At 53.3% G+C, this 19,882-nt stretch overlaps 1 protein-coding gene and 1 long non-coding RNA gene across 5 annotated transcripts in view; one reads left to right on the top strand and one right to left on the bottom strand.

Annotated features, from left to right (window-relative positions):
• MVB12B (multivesicular body subunit 12B) overlaps positions 1 to 19,882 on the bottom strand; it is a 195,798-nt gene that overhangs the window by 16,234 nt on the left and 159,682 nt on the right. For all 4 annotated transcript variants that reach the window (XM_043469576.1, XM_043469577.1, XM_043469578.1 and 1 more), the window contains exons 8-9: positions 10,891 to 10,946; positions 8,205 to 8,264 (exon numbers count right to left, since the gene is read on the bottom strand). In XM_043469576.1, the coding sequence (XP_043325511.1) occupies positions 8,205 to 8,264; positions 10,891 to 10,946 (116 nt within the window). The remainder of the gene's footprint in view (positions 1 to 8,204; positions 8,265 to 10,890; positions 10,947 to 19,882) is intronic.
• Positions 9,537 to 18,990, top strand: LOC122442168. The gene is made up of 3 exons (XR_006269560.1): positions 9,537 to 11,078; positions 11,553 to 11,638; positions 12,125 to 18,990. It is a non-coding gene; the product is annotated as an uncharacterized LOC122442168 (long non-coding RNA).

Raw genomic sequence — 19,882 nt, 5'->3', positions numbered from 1 at the left:
TAACACTTAAAACTACTGAAGAAAGTAAACAATAAGAAAACTGGTTAACGATTTAGGATAAAACAAAGCTGGTTCTAGTCTTTACCTTCTAATAAACTTCAAATGGATCAAGTATTTGAAAACTATTTAATACTGTAAGATATTAAAACACAAAAGGGTATGAGAAAATAGGAGTGAATATTTTTTATAATCTTAAGTACGACATGAAGCCAAAAACAAAACATTAAAACAAAGTCAAAATTGCCCATGAAAAATTAAGAACTATTGTATAGCAAAACACATCTTTAAACAAGGTGAAAAGCCACTGGTTAAAGTGTGTGTATTTGAACATAGGACAGAAAGAAGGTTGTTACAAAGAACATAAAAAACTCAAAAATGAATGAAAAAACTAAATAAGCCAATAGAAAAAACTGGGCAAAGGGCACACACAGAAGAGATTCACAAAAGAAGTACAAATGGCTGATAAATATATGAAAAGATGTCCACCTGTAAATACCAGTGATGCTTATAGTGAGGGTGTGGGAAACAGGTACCCCCCTCACACACCACAGGATGGGGGGGGGGCAGGGGGGTTTAAAAGGGCACTCTCTTTTTGGAAAGCAAAATGGTAATACCATGCATTCTTCTCAAGAAAGACCCAGGGGAGCAAAGACATGTACAAGGAAATATACTGCAGCAGTGTAATAGTGAATAATTGGAAACTCAAGAGCCAATCAATAGTGGATTGCTTAAATAAATTATGACACAATCATAAAAGGGAACCACATGTAGTCATTAAAAAGAATGGGGCAGATCTGCGTGCGATGACATGGAAGGTTGTGCAAGATATATTGGTCAGTGCGAAAGCAAGATACAGGAACGTCATGTCCAGTACTGAACACCTGTGATGCTTGTTTGACCTGTGCATGTCTCTCTCTCCCAGGAGTGGACCATGGGGAACTCTCATCTTTTTTCATGTTTCTGTTGTGTTTGCATTTTTAAAAATAGGTATGACCTTTGCACTTGGAAAGAAAACACTGAATGTTAAAAAATTGATTCTGATTGGCAGGATAGATACTGAAGATGATAAACTGCCCACAATGGCTGCCACACTTTATGGGGCGAGAACTAGTCTTGTCTGTGGCACCAAACAGTGGTTCCCAAGCTGTGGTCAGACTCCTGAAGAGTCCAGGATATGCAGGTCCCCAAGCTCCCATTTCAAATTGGAAAAGACCCTGATTCTGGGAAAGATTGAAGGCAAAAGGAGAAGAGGGTGGCAGAAAACGAGATGGTTGGATGGCATCACCGATTCAATGGATGTGAACTTGGGCAAGCTCCGGGAGATGGTGAGGGACAGAGAGGCCAGGCGTTGCTGTGGTTCATGGGGTTGCAAAGAGTTGGACTCGAGTTAGCGTCTGAAAAACAACAACCCTTCCTTTATGCCTCTGGAATGGCTATCCATTGAACCAATTCATTAGGTTCCTTTGTTTTTGGCTGAAATGATCTCAGCTTAGTGGGGCAGCTCTGTAAGAATTCAGTGGCATGACTGAACAAGGCCTGGGTCTTTGAAAACAATATTAAAAAGGGGGAGAACAATACATAAGAAAGGTTAACGTCTATCGAATTAGCTAGCTTTTATTTAATAAATGAAGTAGGCAAATTTCTTTCCCCAAACATATCAGCTTCCTGACTGAAAAAGAAAAAAAAAAAAAAAAAAAGATGCTGGGGGATGAAAACGTTGAAATCTCACAGATAAAGGACACCTTATTTCCTGTTGCAGTTTGAGACCTGACCACTAGATGGTGGAAAGTGATCACGCATTTTGTGACATCGTCCTCTGCAAAATTCTTCTTCTAACATTAATATGCACAATGAAAGCTTTCCAAAAGTAGGAAGAATGAACAATTGCGCTGGGATATGAACATTTTGCTTTTATAAAATTGGGACTCTGCCATTTCATTACTGATACAAAAATCTTCTGCCTCCCTTTCTCCCTGCACATGCAGCTCCCAAATCCATTCTAATCTCATATATTGGAAGTGCTTGCAGAAGTCCATGCAAAGTGGACGTCCACAAGTTGGTTCCAAAAATTCTTTTTACCTCGCGATGCCAAATATGTTTCCATTAATTTCACCTCAATGTCGTGACGTAAATGTGAGTGGAATTGGCCCCAAGCTAAATAAGCAATAAGCCCCATTTTTCAACACACAAACACATAAAGATGTCAGCTCAAACTGTTTACTAATTAACACTTAAAAAGACACAAATTAGATATGCGTGGCTAAGAGCAATTATAATCAAGACGAATTTCTCTAGTCATTTGGGAACTGAAAAAAAAAATGCCTAATTGCTGGAACCAATGTTTTAAAAACTGAAATTGCGCCAGTTAGCAAATATGTTCATTTAAGGAACATTCCACGTGACTACACTCTGGAGGACTGACTACAAAGATGAGAACAAGGAAAATATTTAGGTGTAAAATTAAAATTTTAAGCTCCTTTGGATTTATAACTTCTTCATTAAATACGTCTGCAAACAGCAGCCCATAAAAACCTGTAGCCATTAAGTGGTTAAATGGACTGCCTCCCTTGTCAATTTTAAGGGAGTGATTAATATCAGATCGTCCCTTTATTAATTAGACTCTCCCTTGTCTTTCAGCCTTAAAGTCAAGTGAAAATGGAGGCCGTCTGCTCCACCAGGGAGTGTGCTGGGCTAATGACGATGCTCCTCACCACGTTTCTGAGTGGGGTGCCCACTGAAGGGGGGTGAACGCAGTGGTCTTTTCCACGGGAGGGCGGCAGCCACGGTGGGGGAAGGTTTTGTGTATGGGGCTGGGAGGCTCTTGGGTTGCCCTTTCAGTCACAGGAACGCTTGGCTCCTATTTTTAAGAGGTTTGCGGTGTTGTGCACAGGGCATGCAATCTGTGGTCGAGGCCACTGTCTCTGGGCCATAAGGGACAGGGCGGTGGGTGAGGGAGGTGGGGCTGGGGTAGGGGGGAGGATGAACAGGCTACGGGAGAGGCAAGGAGACCGGGGAATCGCTGCCGAACTGAGGAGCTGGGGAGCTCCCGGGCTGGCTGCGAGGGGGCATCCATCAGAGGGAGGGATGGGGCGCCTGCTTACAAGGGAAATAAAGAGCGGCAGAGACAGAGAATATTTATATGCCCATCTCCTGGCGCTGAGAGAAGACGCTTCATCACCGGGTCGGCTGCGAAATTACACTTTTCCTGACTCTTGAACGGAGAAAACCTTTTGTCTGGGCAACAGGGAGGACGACAAGGGCTTCTCACTGGATGCAGCCCTCTGGGGACCCCCGCCGCCCTCCTGCAGAGCCCAACGACTGCTGCCTGGGGCACGGGGGCCAGGTCAGGGCCCTGCAATGCCCCCACCCGCGGCACACCCCGACAGCTGCCGCTGGCTGCTCCCTGGTCACCTCCCGTGGCCCAGAGGGGGTGAGCAAAAGCACGCTCTCCTGCCTTGGGGGTAATTTACGTGGCAAAGCCCCTGCCCTGAGCCGAGGGCAGACGTGGACAGCACGGGCTGTGGCTGCTGGAGCCTGGAGAGTGACAGCCTTCAAAGTGGGAACTGGTTTACTCACCTGGGCTTCATTCACTTCAACAGCTCACACCACCTGCGAGCACTTCCCCCCAAACGTGGCGGGTGGCACGGCCACTGACTCTCTAATCGTGACCTTCCTTGGGGGCCATTCATGAAATGTAGCCTGGTGTCACCACGCCTGCGGGGGCCTCCTGTGGGCTCCATGGCCGTGGTGGGACCCACGGGCCTGCACGCCACCCCGAGGATGGGGAGGCCAGGGGACCTGCGCCAGGGTCCAGCATGGGTGGCGGATTTGGCATGCGACCTGGGCAGGGGGGCCGGACTCGAAAACCGTGTCCCTCCACTACGCTGTGTCTCCTCCACGGTCTGCACAGTCCACAAACATCACTGTCTACACACCACGCGGCGGAGGGCTCTGGGCTACGCTGCCAGCGAGCCTCGTGCCACCTTCCTGCTGGCAGGGCCAGGCGGCAGCCTCTCCTTGAGGTGGTCGGATTCTGGGTTTAGGGGGTGCACTGCCACCCACTGCGGGGGGCCGACACCCAGTCTCCCTGCACGTCTCACTCCTGGGTGTGGCGGGCTGGGGTCCGGTGGGTCCCTGCTCTGGGGGCGGGGGGCACCTGCAGACAGGTGTCCTCTCTGGTCCCAAATTACCAAGCTCAAGACCGACAGAGCGATGGGGCTGGTTCAGGGGGTGACTTGTCCCTGAGGCCAAATGGTGGTGCCCTGAGGCAGGGCAGGGCAGGTGACGGGAAAGCTGGAGGGGAGCGAGCAAGCCCACGCCACCCTTGGACGGCTGCCTCGGGGAGAGCACTCCCACTTCCTCTATAGCCAGGACCGCCCGGGCACACGTTTCTGCTGTGAGCCGGGGTGACGCCACCTCCCCCCGGGGGCATGGAGGGATGGGGAGGGGAGAGTCTGTCCCTCACAAAGCAGCCCCTACAGACGCCAGACTCTCCCTGCTGCTGGCAAATCCCGGGTGAGATCTGGGGCTGGGGGTGGGGGGTGGTGTTCAGGATGGGCAAGGGGACAGTGTAGGTCATGGTCACCCCGAACCCAAATGCAGTCTCCTGACTTCTTGGGGGAGGGCGCTCGGCTAGATGGTGTAAACAAGAGCAAACAAGCCCCCAGCCAAGTTCCTGCTGCCCCCAGGATCCTCCCCAAGCAATGCCCCTCGCCCCCGAAGGACAGCCAGACCGGGTGTGTGGGAAAAGAGGCAAGATCACCCTGAGCAAGGGGCCCCCCAGGTGCTCAGGGCCAGCCCATGGAGCCCCAGGGCGGGGCCACGGGGCCAGGGAGCCATGGGCTCAGCGCCTCCTCCATCTCCAGCTCCAGGAGCTATGCTGAGTTCAGAGGCTGACAGGGGCAAATTCTCCAGTTTATTTATGGAGAACACTTGCTGACGTTGTTGCAGAAGGAGTGTGTGAATGTCAACATGCTAATAATCACCATTACATGCATGCAGATGGCTGGTGGAAGTAACTTCTAAATCCTCAGATTAAATGAAAACCCCCACGGCATCCCTGATGGTGGGGATGTCTCTGATGGTTTCCCAGCCTATTGAGCATATCTAACCTCTCCCCATTTCCCTACATTTTTCTCTAACTCCACTTTAAACTCCTTCAACAAGAGAACACAGACATATGCTTTTAACCCATCACTGAAAACAAGGAAGGAAGCCGGGTGTGGTCCACCGGCTCTCTCTGCTCTGCCGCAGCCAGAGGGCAGCGCGTCAGACTGCAATGGGGCGGACTTGCACCAACTCGCCCCGCTTCCTGTGGACCAGAGGGACGGTGGTGACAGCGACCACGACACGACTGGACTTGCCTGGTGGTCCGCCTTCCGATGTAGGGGCCATGGGTTCGATCCCTGGTCCTGAAGGGTTCCACATGCCTTGGGGCAACTAAGCCTGTGTGCGACAACTACTGAAGCCCACGCGCCCTAGAGCCGGAGCTCCGAAACAAGAGAAGCCACCGAGGTAACAAGCCTGTGCACCACAGCGAGAGAGGAGCCCTGGCCTGCTGCAACTCGAGAAAGCCCATGTGCAGCAATGAAGACCCCGCGTGGCCAAAAATAAATAAAAAAAACACCGCCCACAACCATGACACTTGCTCCTTGGAAGAAAAGTTATGACCAACCTAGACAGCATATTAAAAAGCAGAGACATTACTTTGCCAACAAAGGTCTGTCTAGTCAAGGCTATGGTTTTACCAGTGGTCATGTATGGATGTGAGAGTTGGGCTATAAAGCAAGCTGAGCACCGAAAAATTGATGCTTTTGAACTGTGGTGTTGGAGAAGACTCTTGAGAGTCCCTTGGATTGCAAGGAGATCCAACCCGTCCATCCTAAAGGAGATCAGTCCTGAATATTCATTGGAAGGACTGATGCTGAAGCTGAAGCTCCAATACTTTGGCCACCTGATGTGAAGAACCGACTCACTGAAAAGACCCTGATGCTGGGAAAGATTGAAGGCGGGAGGAGAAGGACAGAGGATGAGATGATTGGATGGCATCAGCGACTCGATGGACATGAGTTTGAGTAAACTCCAGGAGTTGGTGATGGACAGGGGGGCCTGGCGTGCTGTGATTCATGGGGTTGCAAAGAGTCGGACACGACTGAGCGACTGAACTGAACTGAACTGATACCTAACTGGGCAGCTGCCACAGCAAGTGCTGCTCTGAGCCATTTCCGTGACCGTCTCAGCGACACCCATAAATGCTACGGGGTATTTTCATTAATACTCTCCTGGTTTTACAGAAGAGGAAACTGAGGCTCAGAAAGGTTACATGGAGAAGCTGAGGATGCTACCCCTGCCAGGCTCTGCTCAGAGCACCCGACATCAGCACGCCATACTCTAAACAGATGCATTTTTGGTCCTTCCATGGGAAGAGTTAAGAGAACTGATGGTAGTTACTACCACGGGCCCTGGCTCTGCACACTGGGCTCTCTCCTATTTCATCCTGTCCCAGTCACCTGAAGGCCTGGGTGGGGTCAGGACCCAGGCTGACGGGCCTCCCTGGTACCACTGTCCCCACCAGCCCGAGGACAGGGGGCCACGGGCTTTATGTCATAAGGGAGGGCGTCTGGAGTGCGACGTGCGAGATCTCCCTCTCATCTTGGGCAGATAACTTCACCTCTCTGAGCCTCAAGTTCTGCCCCACAAAATGGGGAGGAATGTTGTCACCTGGTCAGCCCGGGGTGAGAATCGGTGACGATGGAGGTAAAGTCCAGGCCCAGAGCCAAGCACGTGGCAGGTACTTAAATAAACGGGGCTCTGGCTACAGCCCGGGAGGACGGGCAGGGAGAGAGGGGGTGATGTTCACAGCTGCCCCGTCTCCTGCATGGGCCACCCACCCCCACCAGCCCACGGTGACGGGCACTTGCTGTCTATGATGCTTTTCACACCTGTCCCTTTAGTGTTCATGAGACAGGTTTTCCTGTTACCCTAGCTTTAAGCAGAGAAGGGGCAGATCCCTGGCCCCCCCACCCCCACCCCTTAAAGTCTGTGTGACCTTGTCCATCCTGAAAGGTCACAGGCCAGCTCCCTGCTTCACAGCCTGCGGCCAGAGCAGGTCTCTGCAAAGGCCCTCCAGACACGCTCACCGGCGCCACCCTGTGGGGACCCCACACAAAGGCAGTCTCCGGGTGGGAGCTGTCACCTCACTTTCAGCCAGGGCTGATCTGGGGCCCCACCCACACGTGTTCTTCTGCTGTGGCAGCCGGTCATTGTTCTACCCCTCCCAAAATCTACAGATGACAGTCAGCTTGGGTTTTACGATTTACTGAAAACCCAAGACAAAGGCGGACTTTTTTGTCTTGTTTTTGCTGTGACAGGTTTAGAAATTTGTTGTACTATATTGATTCAATTTTCCTTGATTTCAGCCATCTTTCAATAATGCAACCTGCTTCTGCTAGCTGGGTACACGAGAGAAAACCCAGAGGAGCTGAGAATATTGAAATGGTTCTACCATTTCCATCTCTGAGACGAATGTCCCTCTCTGAGGAGAGCCGGCTGCAAGCATGTGACCGCTTAACAACCGTCCCCACACGGAAGACGACACGCACGCTCGCGCTGTCTGACGGAAGTGGGGAGACCACCGGGAGAGCGGACCCCCAGTTTCGTTCCGTTATCGCCACTCTCTTTCCTCAGAGGCATCACATGTGCTTCCAAATCCTGGGATCTCTTTTTATTAGGAAAACATCCAAACTCTTTCTAACCAGGCTGCCAAATGGGGTTTTGCTTTATCAAGCACAATGGAATGTGTCCTGATCCTTCCTCTAAATCATGAAACGGCTTGGACATTTCCCCAAACCCCTACTGGAGGCAAATAATAAAGCTGAAGGAGGAAGAGCCAACTCTGCGCCCTGGCCCCAACCTCTGCCTTCTTTAAGCTGAGACTTTTTGTTTTTTAACAAAATGAAGCAGTGTTGACTGTTCTGTGTTATCATGTAAAACCTTCTGTCATTACTTTAAGTAATACACACATTAAAAAGTGAGTTTCTTTTTTCTAAGAAGTAAACTTGAGTGAAAGCATCTTTCTCAGAGGGCCGTCCCACCGTGGGGTCCCTTCTTGTCCCTGGAACACACCCTCAATGTGGAAGGGAGATGCTGGGCCGGCCAGCAAGGACCCGGGCCTCCCCCTGCCCCATTCTGGGGAGCTTGCTTACCTCTTTTTCAATTTCTGCCAGAGATTTGATGGTGATTCCCAGGAGATCAAAGGGCTGCATCTGAAAATACATCAAGTCATCCTTTTACATGGCTGGAAAAAGTGCTGCTTCACATTTGCTTTTCTTCACAACTGCGACACTTCAAACCCCGCTGTGATCTGGTGTTTTTTCCACTCCTTTCCCATAGAAACTGTCAGCGTGGCTCCACAGTGCTGCGTGAGTGTAAACGGACCAGGAGCAGACTCAGAAAACCTGGCTGCCACCGGGTCCCTTCTGGTGGGGACTCCTGCTTAGGCACCCAGGTCGGGGGTGGGGGGCGGCCACAGCTCTCCTGAAAGGCCGTCGCTGTCACCAATAACTGCTGCCTCTCGTCCCTCTCTGACCGCCCCCCACCCCCCGAAAAGGAGAGCGTGCTCTTTCTGCAGCCAGCGGGATGGAGGTGCCCACAGCTTCTCTACACTGCCCTGACCGCCCCTGCCTGTGGGCTGGAATGGGTCTAAGGAACTCTGGGGAGGCAGGCAGCCCATCTCTTGCCTGGGACTCCTTAGCATCAGGGAAGGGGTTGGAGGGAATTCTAGGTCATTTAAAATGCCAGGTGAACGAACTAACCAACTGCCCATCAATAGTCGTTTGAGAAATCAACGGTGGTGGGAAATAATAACACCATTTTAATGGGGTGTTTGTTTCTAAAACTTCATAGAGATGGGGACCTTTCTTCTTTGAAAATGCTGGCTTTTCCACAGACAGCATGAAAAATTAAACACACACGGCAACGAGAGTCAGCTGGAGGCCCAGAGAAGCCTGGGCTGAAACGCACAGTAAGGGGCAAAGGGAGCCCTGTCTCCAAGGTCCCTGGCCTGGGTCCCCTCTGGGATCCCCATGGTCTGTATTCCCGAGGTAGCCCCCCCTGGGGCCAGCAGCTGGGGGTGAACAGGTGAAACCTGAGAGTCAGACAAAACCCCCAGAGGCCTTCGTGGTTTTGAACTGCAGCCCACAGGCAGGGGGCAAGAGCTGGAGCCTGAGCCGGGCCAGGGCGGGTGGATTCCCTGCAAGGGGTGGTAGAAAGAGGCCGGCTCCGAGCCCCAGGACCTGGATTCTGACGGGGCTCAGCGCCTCCGCCTCTGGGCGGGATGTAGCAGGACAGGTTAATCCCTCCATCAACCTCCTCTCTGGTTACAAAGCATCGCGGGCGAGCCCCTCCCGGCTGACCAGGCCGGGCTGCTGGGAGATCAGAGAGAGAAGCAAGGGGGAAGCGCTGTACTTGGCCCGCGTCCGCCTGCCTGAGCACTCGCTGAGTCGGCAGAACCCGGACTTGGGACGGGGCCACCGAATTAGGCTCTCGGCTCCTGGAGCTGCGCTGCCAGCGGCCACAAAACAGTTTGGCTTTCTCCTGCTGCCAGCCCGAGCGGTGCGAGCACGGGCCGCCTGCCTGCGCGGCCCGGGGTTCCAGCGGCGGTCCAGCTGTTACATCATTAGGCTGTAACTGCCCCACTAAACTTGCCCGCTTGGAGCCTCAGCGCAGGACAGAACGGCCTCTCCAACGGCGCGGGCGGGAGAGGCGCCAGCGTCTCCATGGCAACACAGCCAAGTGGAGTGAGTGGTCGGCTGAAGTTACACAGGCTCCGCGTGTCAACATCACGGGCGTGTTTTTTTCTTTTTTTCCCAAGATTAAGCTGCTTACCAGAAGGGTTCAGAGGAGGCCTATTATATTTCATGAAAATGGAAACTCCAGGGCAGGTCAGATCGCAAGCTGGGTGGTTTTAAGCTGGATCCAAGAAAAACACTTTTGCTTGAAGGACTCCGAGCTGGTGCCCAAACCAGGGCTGTCGTGTTTATTAACTACTCAAGAGCAATTTCTGCAGCAAGGATTTGAAAAAAATCCAGGAACAAGTCTACTGAGCCCACAGACCAGGCCTGCACCGCTGAGGGGTGCAGGCACCGCCGGTGGCAGGGCACAGCGGTGCCAGGCGGGCCCTGCAAGGCCGTGCATGCCGCGTGCCTCTCAAGGTCTGGGGCCCGGCCTTCAGGCCTGGCTAGTTCACTCAGTCCCTCTGTCACTAAAGACGGCTCGGGGATACAGCATGGCTTCGGTTCCCTCTCGTGTACCGTGGGGTCTGTGCTGGCCTGCTGTGGGCGGCAGACCCACAGCTGCCAGGCAGAGCAGCCTGCAAGGGCAGGCCCAGCCCTGCCGTTCAGACGACTGTGACTCATTGAGTGGAGAATGTGGTCGTCACAGGATGCGGCAATGACAATGGGAAAGGGTTAGCAGCTTGCTTTCTGCTGAACGTTGTCAATGTTAAATAAAGAAGAGCGGAAATTAACAAGGTGAGCTTGGAAACCAGGAACATTTACAGCCAGCGAGGTTCAGAAAAATTCACCATCACATCTGAATCAAGAAACCTCGGCTGTGGCTGCGTCTAAGGGTGTCTGTTCATCTGTCTCGCTCCCTCCCCACCCTCACCCCTTCTTTTCTCTCACTTATCAAGCACCTTCTACGAACATCTATACAGTCCTGCTCTTGAGCTTCTGGTGGTGGGGAGTGGGGTGGGGCACAAGGGCAGCGATGGATGATTCTGGCAGGGGAGGGGTTTGGGGCTGCCAGGATGGCCCTGCAGTGCTGTAAAGAGAGGGCTTAGGCTAGGGGTGAAGGAAGCTGAAGGGGAGGGCGATCATGCAAGAAACTTACACTTTCTGGAACACAAGAAAACTTCTCTGAAATCATAAAAGGCACACCATCCATGGCTGCAAAAGAAGAGGGAAAAAAAACAAGTGAAAATAAATGGCACTGCAGATCCACTGACGTTCAGTAACTTGAGCTATTGACACGGACAGTACAGGCCGGTCAGGGGCTGCAGCCGGCTGACACGGGCACAGGTGAGTGGGGCCACGGGTGACATGTGCCCAGGTACCACCCATGCTCCCACGACACACACCTGGTGAGTGAGGCAGACACCCGGCGGGAGGTGCAGACAGGAGCTGAGAGCAAGGGTCGCAGCAGTGAATGGGGGGAGCCACTGAGGGGCTGGGGGCAGGACAGAGGCGCACGGGGTGGAAGGGACAAGGCCGGGTGCTCGGGGCGGAGGTGGGCAGTGACTCTGTTCGTGAGGCGCCCTCCTGGCCGAGTCCTGATCACAGCCAGGCCGTCAGGCTCACAGGGAAGGCCCAGGTTGTGGGGGGAAAGAGTGGTTCTGGAGTCAGAGAGACTGGGTTGAACCCTGGCCACGACCTTGGGTGCGCTTGGGTTTAAAAGGAGGGCGGTGTGGCCTGCGTAGGAGTTGGTGTGAGCTGTCCCCGTGAGCTCGGTGGGTGGGGCTACGCGGCCATCACTGCTGGCTCCTGGTCTTTCAGGGCTGGACGGAGGCTCAACTGTCTGCTCGGTGTTCAGAGGACACAGAAGCGGTGGGAACGGGCTCCCAGAAAGGAAAACGGGGAAGGTAGGGGTCAGGGGCTCAGGTCCTTTCCCGCAGCCCTGCATCCACCACGTCCCCAGGTCATCATCGCCGCCAAGCCACGACCTGGGGCTGCCCCCCCTACTCCCGGGATGAGGGATTCTGACGTCCATGAGGAAACCTTGGCACCCAGGGGAACAGGTCACCCTGTACTGAGCGTGACATGGACGCTCCTAGCGTGAAGGCTGGGCGGCCACAGGCTGGGGAGGTGGGCAGGGGCTTCTCCCGGGGCTCAGTGCCCCCATCAGCCCTGAATAGAGGCCAGACTGGCATCACCAGGCCCAGCCACAGGCACGGCGTGGGGCGCCTCGCGGTTTTCTGGTGAGTTATGGTCACGGGAAGAGGTGGAGTGATGAGTTAGTTCCCTGGGAATGAAGGTCTCCGCTTTCCCTGTCATCTCGGGGGGAGGGGGGCAGGGGGCCTTCTCTGGGACACTGGTGGTGGACAACGTTGTTTTTTTATTTTTTTCAGTCCTAAGAAATAAAGAGTCGCAGAAGCAGAAATAAGAAAAGGAAGTAAGAAAAGAATCTGGGGACAAATCCTCTCTGATCAACAAGATGAACCAACTGTCTCATTTTAAGCTACTTTCATCGTTTCTGGGGAGGAAAAAAATGGACCCTTCTCTGGGAAGTATGAGAAGGAACTAGTGTGGCCAGCCCCACCACAGCGTGGGGCACCCCCTCCTTTCCCGGGAGGGCTGCGCGGACCACGGGCTCGGACAGAGACGTCTGTGGCCAGAGACCTCGCATCACAGAGGCCCCAGGGACCTGCCCTGTCTGCCTGGAGACCCAGCTAAGCACTGGGGACAGCGTGACAGCTCCCCAGGAAGGAGCGGGGAGCCCACAGTCACCTTACGCAGTACGTCATATACACAAATATACTAAGGAAATCTGAGCACCTACACGCATTCTACAAGCATGGAGAAGGGAATGGCAACCCACTCCAAGACTCTTGCCTGGAGAATCCCATGGGCGGGGGAGCCTGGTGGGCTACAGTCCATGGGATCACAAAGAGTTGGACACGACTGAAGTGACACAGCCATGCACGCGCATTCACAGCTGGGAATATAACGGCCCTGAAGAGATGATCCCTGAAAGGCTGTGATGCCTTCTAGAAGAGACAGGACAAGGCCCACCCAGAACCCAAGGGAAGGGCCAAGCTCCCTTCCCCGCGGCTGCCACCGTCCACCCACCGTGGCTGAAGTCAAGGCTCACCCCACATGGCACTCTGACCCTGGCTGCTTCCTGATGCCACACTGGCCGGTGGGCACGCCACACTGGCAGCATTTCTGATCACTCACAGACAGTGGGTCGGGGGCCACACAGGTGGAAGCAGTGACTCTAATCTCTGGCCCTTCTATGAGGGATACTTGCTGTTTCTGACGGCAAACCTGCTTCCACACCAGGACCTTTCACGGTTTTGACAATACCACACACTTGCCAAGTGTCCAGCTGGCCCTTCGACCAGCTCTTTCCCATCAGACCTACTGGCCAGGAGGTGACTATGTGCGCCAACAGCCCCAAGTCACACCCACCACTGTCTTCTGGATCCACACTTCTCTCCACAGTCAGTCCCCTCAGCATGAAGCCACCGCCCACATCCTGCTTACCCCATATCAGACGCTGGAAACCACAGCCTACTTTACCTCTCCTTCACACTCTCAAAGCCCCTGTGGTCACCTGTCCTGGCTGCATTCCTGGGCTGAGAACCTTGTTTGGTCATTCACTGGGCTTTCTGCCTTTGGTGTTTAAAGACCACCATAGCGTCTGGGGGTTCTGGAAAGATATGATGAAGATCGCCCTTCTCGCTGGTGACATCTGTTTCCAAGCAAAATATCAACGTTTGTTCCGTGAACTTATGTTCTGAAAGACATGGTACGCTGACCTGCAAGGGCCGGATTACTACAGGAAACGAGAGGCCTGGGGAGCCCTGGGCAGAAGTGAGAGAGGGTGGTGACCCTTGCCCAGCATAAGGCTGGAAGGGAAGAGGTGGGGATGCCAAGGAGGGGTGCTCCCTGCCCCTCCCCTTCACCCCATGTCCACCCCCGCCCCTCCCATCCCTCTGGGGTCACCTCAGCGTGCTCTCCTGCAGGACGCTGTCTCCGAAGCCCTGCCTGCCCCCCTGGGTGCCTGGCTATGGCCGTGTCTCCTCTGCTGGCCGTGGGCCTCTGGCCATCCACGTCTGAGTCAGCTCTGCCTTCCTGTCCCAGCACAGGGGGTGCCTGGGGAGCTCGGCATCCCCTGTAACGGGGCTCCAACCTGGGAGATGTCTGGAGAGAAGGGAGGATGCATTCCCAAGACTGAGAAGCAAGAGGCAGCATGAGGGTGGCCCTCAGCACAGGGGGTGATGGCCTCCTGAGGGGTTGAGCAGCAGAGGAGCTGCTGTGGAGAACCACGTGGACCTAATCCGACCTTGAGGGGGAGGGAGAGAAAGATGAGAATCTGGGGATAAGTTTCCACTTCATCTTAAGAGTTCAGGACGGGAAGATGGGCATAGCCAGACACTCCTTGCATTCTTCTAGATAACAGACTTGAGCAGTCTTGGAGGAAAAGAAAGTGAATCCACAGGGTCCTGGGGGCAGAAGCCGCTGAATGGGCGGGCGCTGCCTCGAGAGGACCAGACTCTTGGGTGACACGCTCGGACTCCCTGAAAAGGGGCCCCAGGAGCCGCTGAGAGTCTGCTGAACAGATGATCTGCCGACCAAGTTTCATTTATTAAAAAAAAAAAAAAAATCTAGTATAGCCAAGACTATGGTAGGCTAAAAAGAAGGCAGATTTGAACAACGCATTTGACAGATTTCTCACGTTATCCAAATGGACAAGACAGATAAGTATGGCTGGGACAATGTTAAGGGTAGGAGAATCCATAACTGGTTGGACTAGATGTTCAAGAAGCTGATTAATAGATTGACACTGACCTCAAGCAACCTCTCTGGAGGGTGCCTGGGGCGTTATCAATTACTTCAGTGAAGGCACGCAGAGTAGGCATATCCGATATGCGGCTGATGGGGACAGCCCACAGACTGGATAAGGGAGAGAAATCCAATAGAGATCTCAAAAAGTCAGGGTCATGGGCTACATTTAATAGATGGAATTTGTTAAAGGTCAGTGTTAAGACCTGTACCTTAGGTCCAAAATGCCAACTGCGTCAGATGGAATGAAAGAGATGTTCATGCTAGAATAACAGCAGAAGATACGGAAAAAAAAAGATCTGTCCATAGTGGAACAAGTCAACAGCGTGACCTGACTGTTTAGAAGTTGGGAGCTGCCATTGTAAGCAACAGTGCAGCTCTCCCCATGCCAGGGAAGGGCAATCACCACCTGGGTCTGTTCTGGGCTCAAGGGAGGGGTTCCGTGCTGGGACTGCAGTCTCAGAGCGTCGTCCTGGACAGCCTGGTGAGGGACCCGAGGCCAGCCCACAGGAGGGAAGGAGAGGAAGTCATCAGACCTGCTGCTCTAGGGGGGCACCTGAGAGCCCAGTGTCCCACATGCAGGAAGAAGTGCAGCTAGATGGGTTCTGGTCCAGACAGAAGAGGGGCTTCCCCGCTGGCTCAGCGGTAAAGAACCCGCCTGGCAATGCAGGAGACGCAGGTTTGATTCCTGGGTCGGGAAGAGGCCCTGGGGAAGGAAATGGCAACCCACTCTAGTATTCTGGCCTGGGAAATCCCACGGGCAGAAGAGCCTGGTGGGCTACAGTCTATGGGGTTGCACAGAGTCAGATACGACTGAGTGACTGAACACCCACCATCACCAGATAAGAGAAGCCTTGGAGGTGAACATGGTCAAGTGTCTGCACGTGTTCTGAGAGCTGTCACAAGAAAAGGGGCTGGCGTCGGGGCACAATTTCCGGGGGAGACCTTGTCCTCCTCTGGAGAAGCCGGCAAGAAGGACACACAGCACCGGCTGAAAAAGTTCCAGACGCACGGCCACTTGTCAGGGGTTAGAAAGGGATGTTGTGTGTCGGTAGAAAAGCTGATCTGTGGGACTGCTAAATCCCCTTCTAATTCTAGGACATCCATTTCTATTCTCCCTATCTGGGCAGCTTTTCCATATTTTAAGATATCTAGAGGCTTGTGAGACATAATTCTTAAAATCAATGGCGCTCATTTTTTACATGTTCCAAAAGATCTCATAAATCATCGTCTGTGCTCCTCATGGGGGAGCACATGTCCTTCCTCACTGCGCTGTGGTGCTCTGGCCTCATCCCACTCCTCCTCCTAGCCTTCAACCACTGCCGGGTCCCAGTCAGGGTGACACATGGTGGAGGGGCTGAGGGGCAGCCCCCACAGAGCCACTGCTCAGCGGGTACACGTTTGTTCATCCGCCCCCGCCCCCCAGCCCTCACAGGCAGCCTGGGCTTGCACACGGTTCTCACACGGACACAGCCTGACCAATCTGTGGGCACAACCCTGAACCAGGACACAGAGGTCTGTCCTTTGCTCACCGGCATCAAAGGTGGAGCTTCCGGGGCCCAGGGGGGTCCACTGTCCAGGTCCCTTGGCCCCCTGAAACCCTGGATGTAGCAGAACTTCTCCCCTGCCCAAATCCAGGCCAGAGAGAGTGCGAAGGAAAGAAAACCGCATTTACTGACCACACACGAGGGAGCCAACATGCACCAAATAACGTCACCTCCATGATGATCACGGGCAAGTTAACGTTTAAGGAACCCGAGGCTGAGGAGTTAGGGAGTTTGACGGGGCCAGGATTTGAGCCCAGGTGCCCAGCTGGCGGTGGCAATGCCGTGCTTGTGGCAGGGAGGATGTGCAGCAGACGTGTGGCCGTCTCACCTCTCTGGGCCTTGGCCACCCTGCCTGTAAAGCGGGGACCACACGGCATCTGTCCCGGGAGGGGCCGCGAGGGTGGAAACGGGCGCACGGCAGACACGGGCTTCTGTGCAGGCCCACAGAAGCCCGTGCCGGGCAGGCCGCCTTTCAGGATGAGGACGAGTGCTTTCTTCGTCTTCTTCCTTCTCCCCCTCCCCCTTTTTCTCTTTTTCAATTTTATTTTTGGTGGCAGTTTTAACAAAACGCTGATCCTCGGCACCGAGCGGCACACAGCAGATGAAAGCAAGGATGTGCCGTGGGCTCCGTAGCGCAATTAGCATTCTCCTAAACAAACGAGCTTCAACAGAGCTGTAATTAAGCAGGCCTGTAATTAAGTATATGCCCTTTATCATAACGATCATGCTTAAAAATGGCATGATGCATGGAACTCTGTTATTAATGCTGTAATCCCAAACTGAAGTGCGGGTACATAGAAATCAGTGTGTCAGGACTGTCACCGGGGTGTTTGTAAAATACATTACAGAAAAAAACCAGGGAACAATGAGCTCATTCAACTGTTCTTTTTACAATCAGGCACTACAAGTCAAGAGGATTGTGAATGCTTACAGAATCCGCACGGTTTAAACAAATAAAGCTCTAATCTGCTACTATATTAATACCACTCCCTCTTCTAAAGAAGGAAAGTGGGGGGGGGGTTGTTTATTTATTTATTTATTTATTTATTTATCCAACTGACCGTGCTACCTGCCTTGGCTTTCCTTGGGGGAAGAAGTCCGATTTGCATGTCGTTTCTGTTCGGACATAAATTGGATTCCCGTTTGCACAGACACCTCTGCCATGAATCTGCGGGAACTCTGCCTGGCAACAGGAGAGGGCCATAGCTCCTGCATGTGGGAACTATAATTTTACTTGCCAAGGCAATCCCTCGGTGCCTTCCCTTCATTCTCGCTTCCAAACACACACCTTTGGACTTCTGCAGGCTCAACGCAAACCCACTGCTGACCAGCTCCCAAAGGCACCAGGCCCAGGACCAGCAGATACCTTCCTCAAAGAGGAAATACTCCAATCAACACATGAATTAATTCCAGCACACTCGATCCAAGGATTCATAAAGTCATATGGTGAAAATGTGACCCTCATGCTGGGAAAGACTGAAGGCAGGAGGAGAAGGGGGCGACAGAGGATGAGATGGTTGGATGGCATCACCAACTCTATGGACAAGAATGTGCGCAAACTCTGGGAGATGGTAAAGGACAGGGAAATCTGGCATGCTGCAGTCCAGGGGGTCGCAAAGAGTCAGACATGACTTAGCGACTGAACAACGATGGTGAAAATGTAAAATTTTTAAAAAGACCCCATTACCAGCATCTCAACTGTCGTCTGCTTACTGCTGCCAAGTGGTGTTAAGTGAGGTCAGTTGTGCTTCCTCAGAAGTCCTCACAGAGATGAGGGTGAACAACGTGACTTATTGGCAGGCAGTCATTTTCACAATAAAATTACATGCAGTTGGAATGGTGGGAGGCCTTTAATTCTGGTACCTGCTTGGGGCTCGGAGCTGTAAATAATCAGCAACCCGGCCCTTTCTCTCCCCCTTTCCTGGGGCCTTTCAAAAGTCCTTTACAGCCTGTGATGGGAAAAATGCCAACAACTCAAGATTTCAGGACCATTTCTGAAAACTCATTTGCAAACCAAAACGGCCAAGCCCGTTCTGCTTTCTCTGTGATTTCACTTTGGGGAAATTCCTTGGAAGATATTTGTGGACGCCCCAGAGCTGTCTGCTAGGTGACATTCCAATTGAGTTTACACAAGGCCAACAACTTCCTTCTGGATCCCCATAGTAATCGGTTTAGCCACGTTACTCACAAGCCAAAAGCGGTGCTTTATCGGCTACGACCAGAGCCTCCCGAGTCCCACACACGAGGCGGCTCCGTGGGAAGAAGGAGGCACCTGTCCTCGTGGAGGGGGACAGGCACGCCCAGGCCGCAGTACACTGCTGGGAAGAGGCCGGGGGTCTGTGGCAGGCATCCCACTGCCCACCTCTGACTCAGGACAAGTGAGTCATCTCTCTGAGCCTGCTTCCTTGATTGCAGAAGGAAGGAAGTCATACCTGGACGTCTGCAAAGTTTAAATGAGGTTAAAAGCGTAAAGCCCCAGGTACGAACTAAGTCCTCAGTTAACTGTCATCACCCCTGTGCTAGATGGAAAAGCCCCTCCAAGACAGACCTTTCTGTCTTTCTCTCTGCTTTTACATAAAAACACAACTGCATCCACATTCAATTATGTAATCTGAGGCCAAAGGCTTTTCGGGGTGCAGAGGCAAAGCCTGCCCGGGAGGGCCTCCCTGGGTGCTCTGACCACGGCTCTCCTGGCGTCTGCTGTCCCTACGGTCACAGGTCACGCTCCCTGCGAGAGCAAGGCCCATGCTAGTCCGGGTGCTAAACGTCCCCTGGAAAAGAGCTCCCAAAGCCGAGAAGAGAACTGCCCCTGGGTGTCAGGAGGCTAATTTTACCAGGTTAGTCAGAAATACTGCACTTTTCAAATAAAGATGCCTTCACACCACAAATGAATGGTCTCTGAGGTTCTATTTTGTGTGGTAATTAGGAAGCCTCCCCATACCTCTGCCCCCACCTTCCAAACGCAGAGCACCTGACAATAACTGTCACTTTAGTCCTGCAGCCTGCTTCACCCTCCCCCGTCCCCACATCCTGGGACAAGTCTGGGGGCCCTCCAGTCCTCCTGCCCCACCGTTCTGAGCAGCACCCCCGAGGGCCCCAGGAGCTGTGTGGGAGGACCCTTGAGGGTCTCTGCTGGGCCGTGGGTGGCTGCCATGCCCATACGCCCACCAGGGACTCTAAATACATGAAGGAGAACACCCTCACTCGGCTGCAGAAAGTGAAAAGTGAAGTTGCTCAGTTGTGTCCGACACTTTGTGACCCCATGGACTGTAGCCTACCAGGCTCCTCCGTCCATGGGATTTTCCAGGCGAGAATACTGGAGTGGGTTGCCATTTCCGTCTCCAGGAGATCTTCCCGACCCAGGGATTGAACATGGGTCTCCCGCATTGGAGGCAGACGCTTTACCATCTGAGCCACCAGGGAAGTATAAAACTCCATCAGTACTTCAAGGCTTGGGGCAGGGACCAGCTACATTTCCCTCAAAGTAAAGATAAAATCCAGTTAAGCGACACTTTCCCCCGTGGCTTGCTGAGGGGCTCCCGGGCGGGTCACTGTCACCACGTGTTCACACCTGCTTCCCCGGTGCCCACGTGCAAAACCTCCTCCATAAGCTTGAGAGCAACAAGAGGGGCTCTGTGAGCGCAGAACAAGAGGCAGAACTGCGGGGCCAGCCCAGGGGCACTGCCGCCAGGAGCAAGCACGCTGCTCCGGGAGGCGGGCGAGGTCTACACTGAGCTTGTCAACCCACAGCCACTGTCCTGCGACTGAGGC

This window comes from Cervus canadensis, chromosome 5 (genome assembly GCF_019320065.1).
Source record: "Cervus canadensis isolate Bull #8, Minnesota chromosome 5, ASM1932006v1, whole genome shotgun sequence".
NCBI lineage: Eukaryota > Metazoa > Chordata > Mammalia > Artiodactyla > Cervidae > Cervus > Cervus canadensis.
Note: the sequence above shows the minus strand (reverse complement) of the source record. Positions and strands in the feature narration are given on the sequence as shown.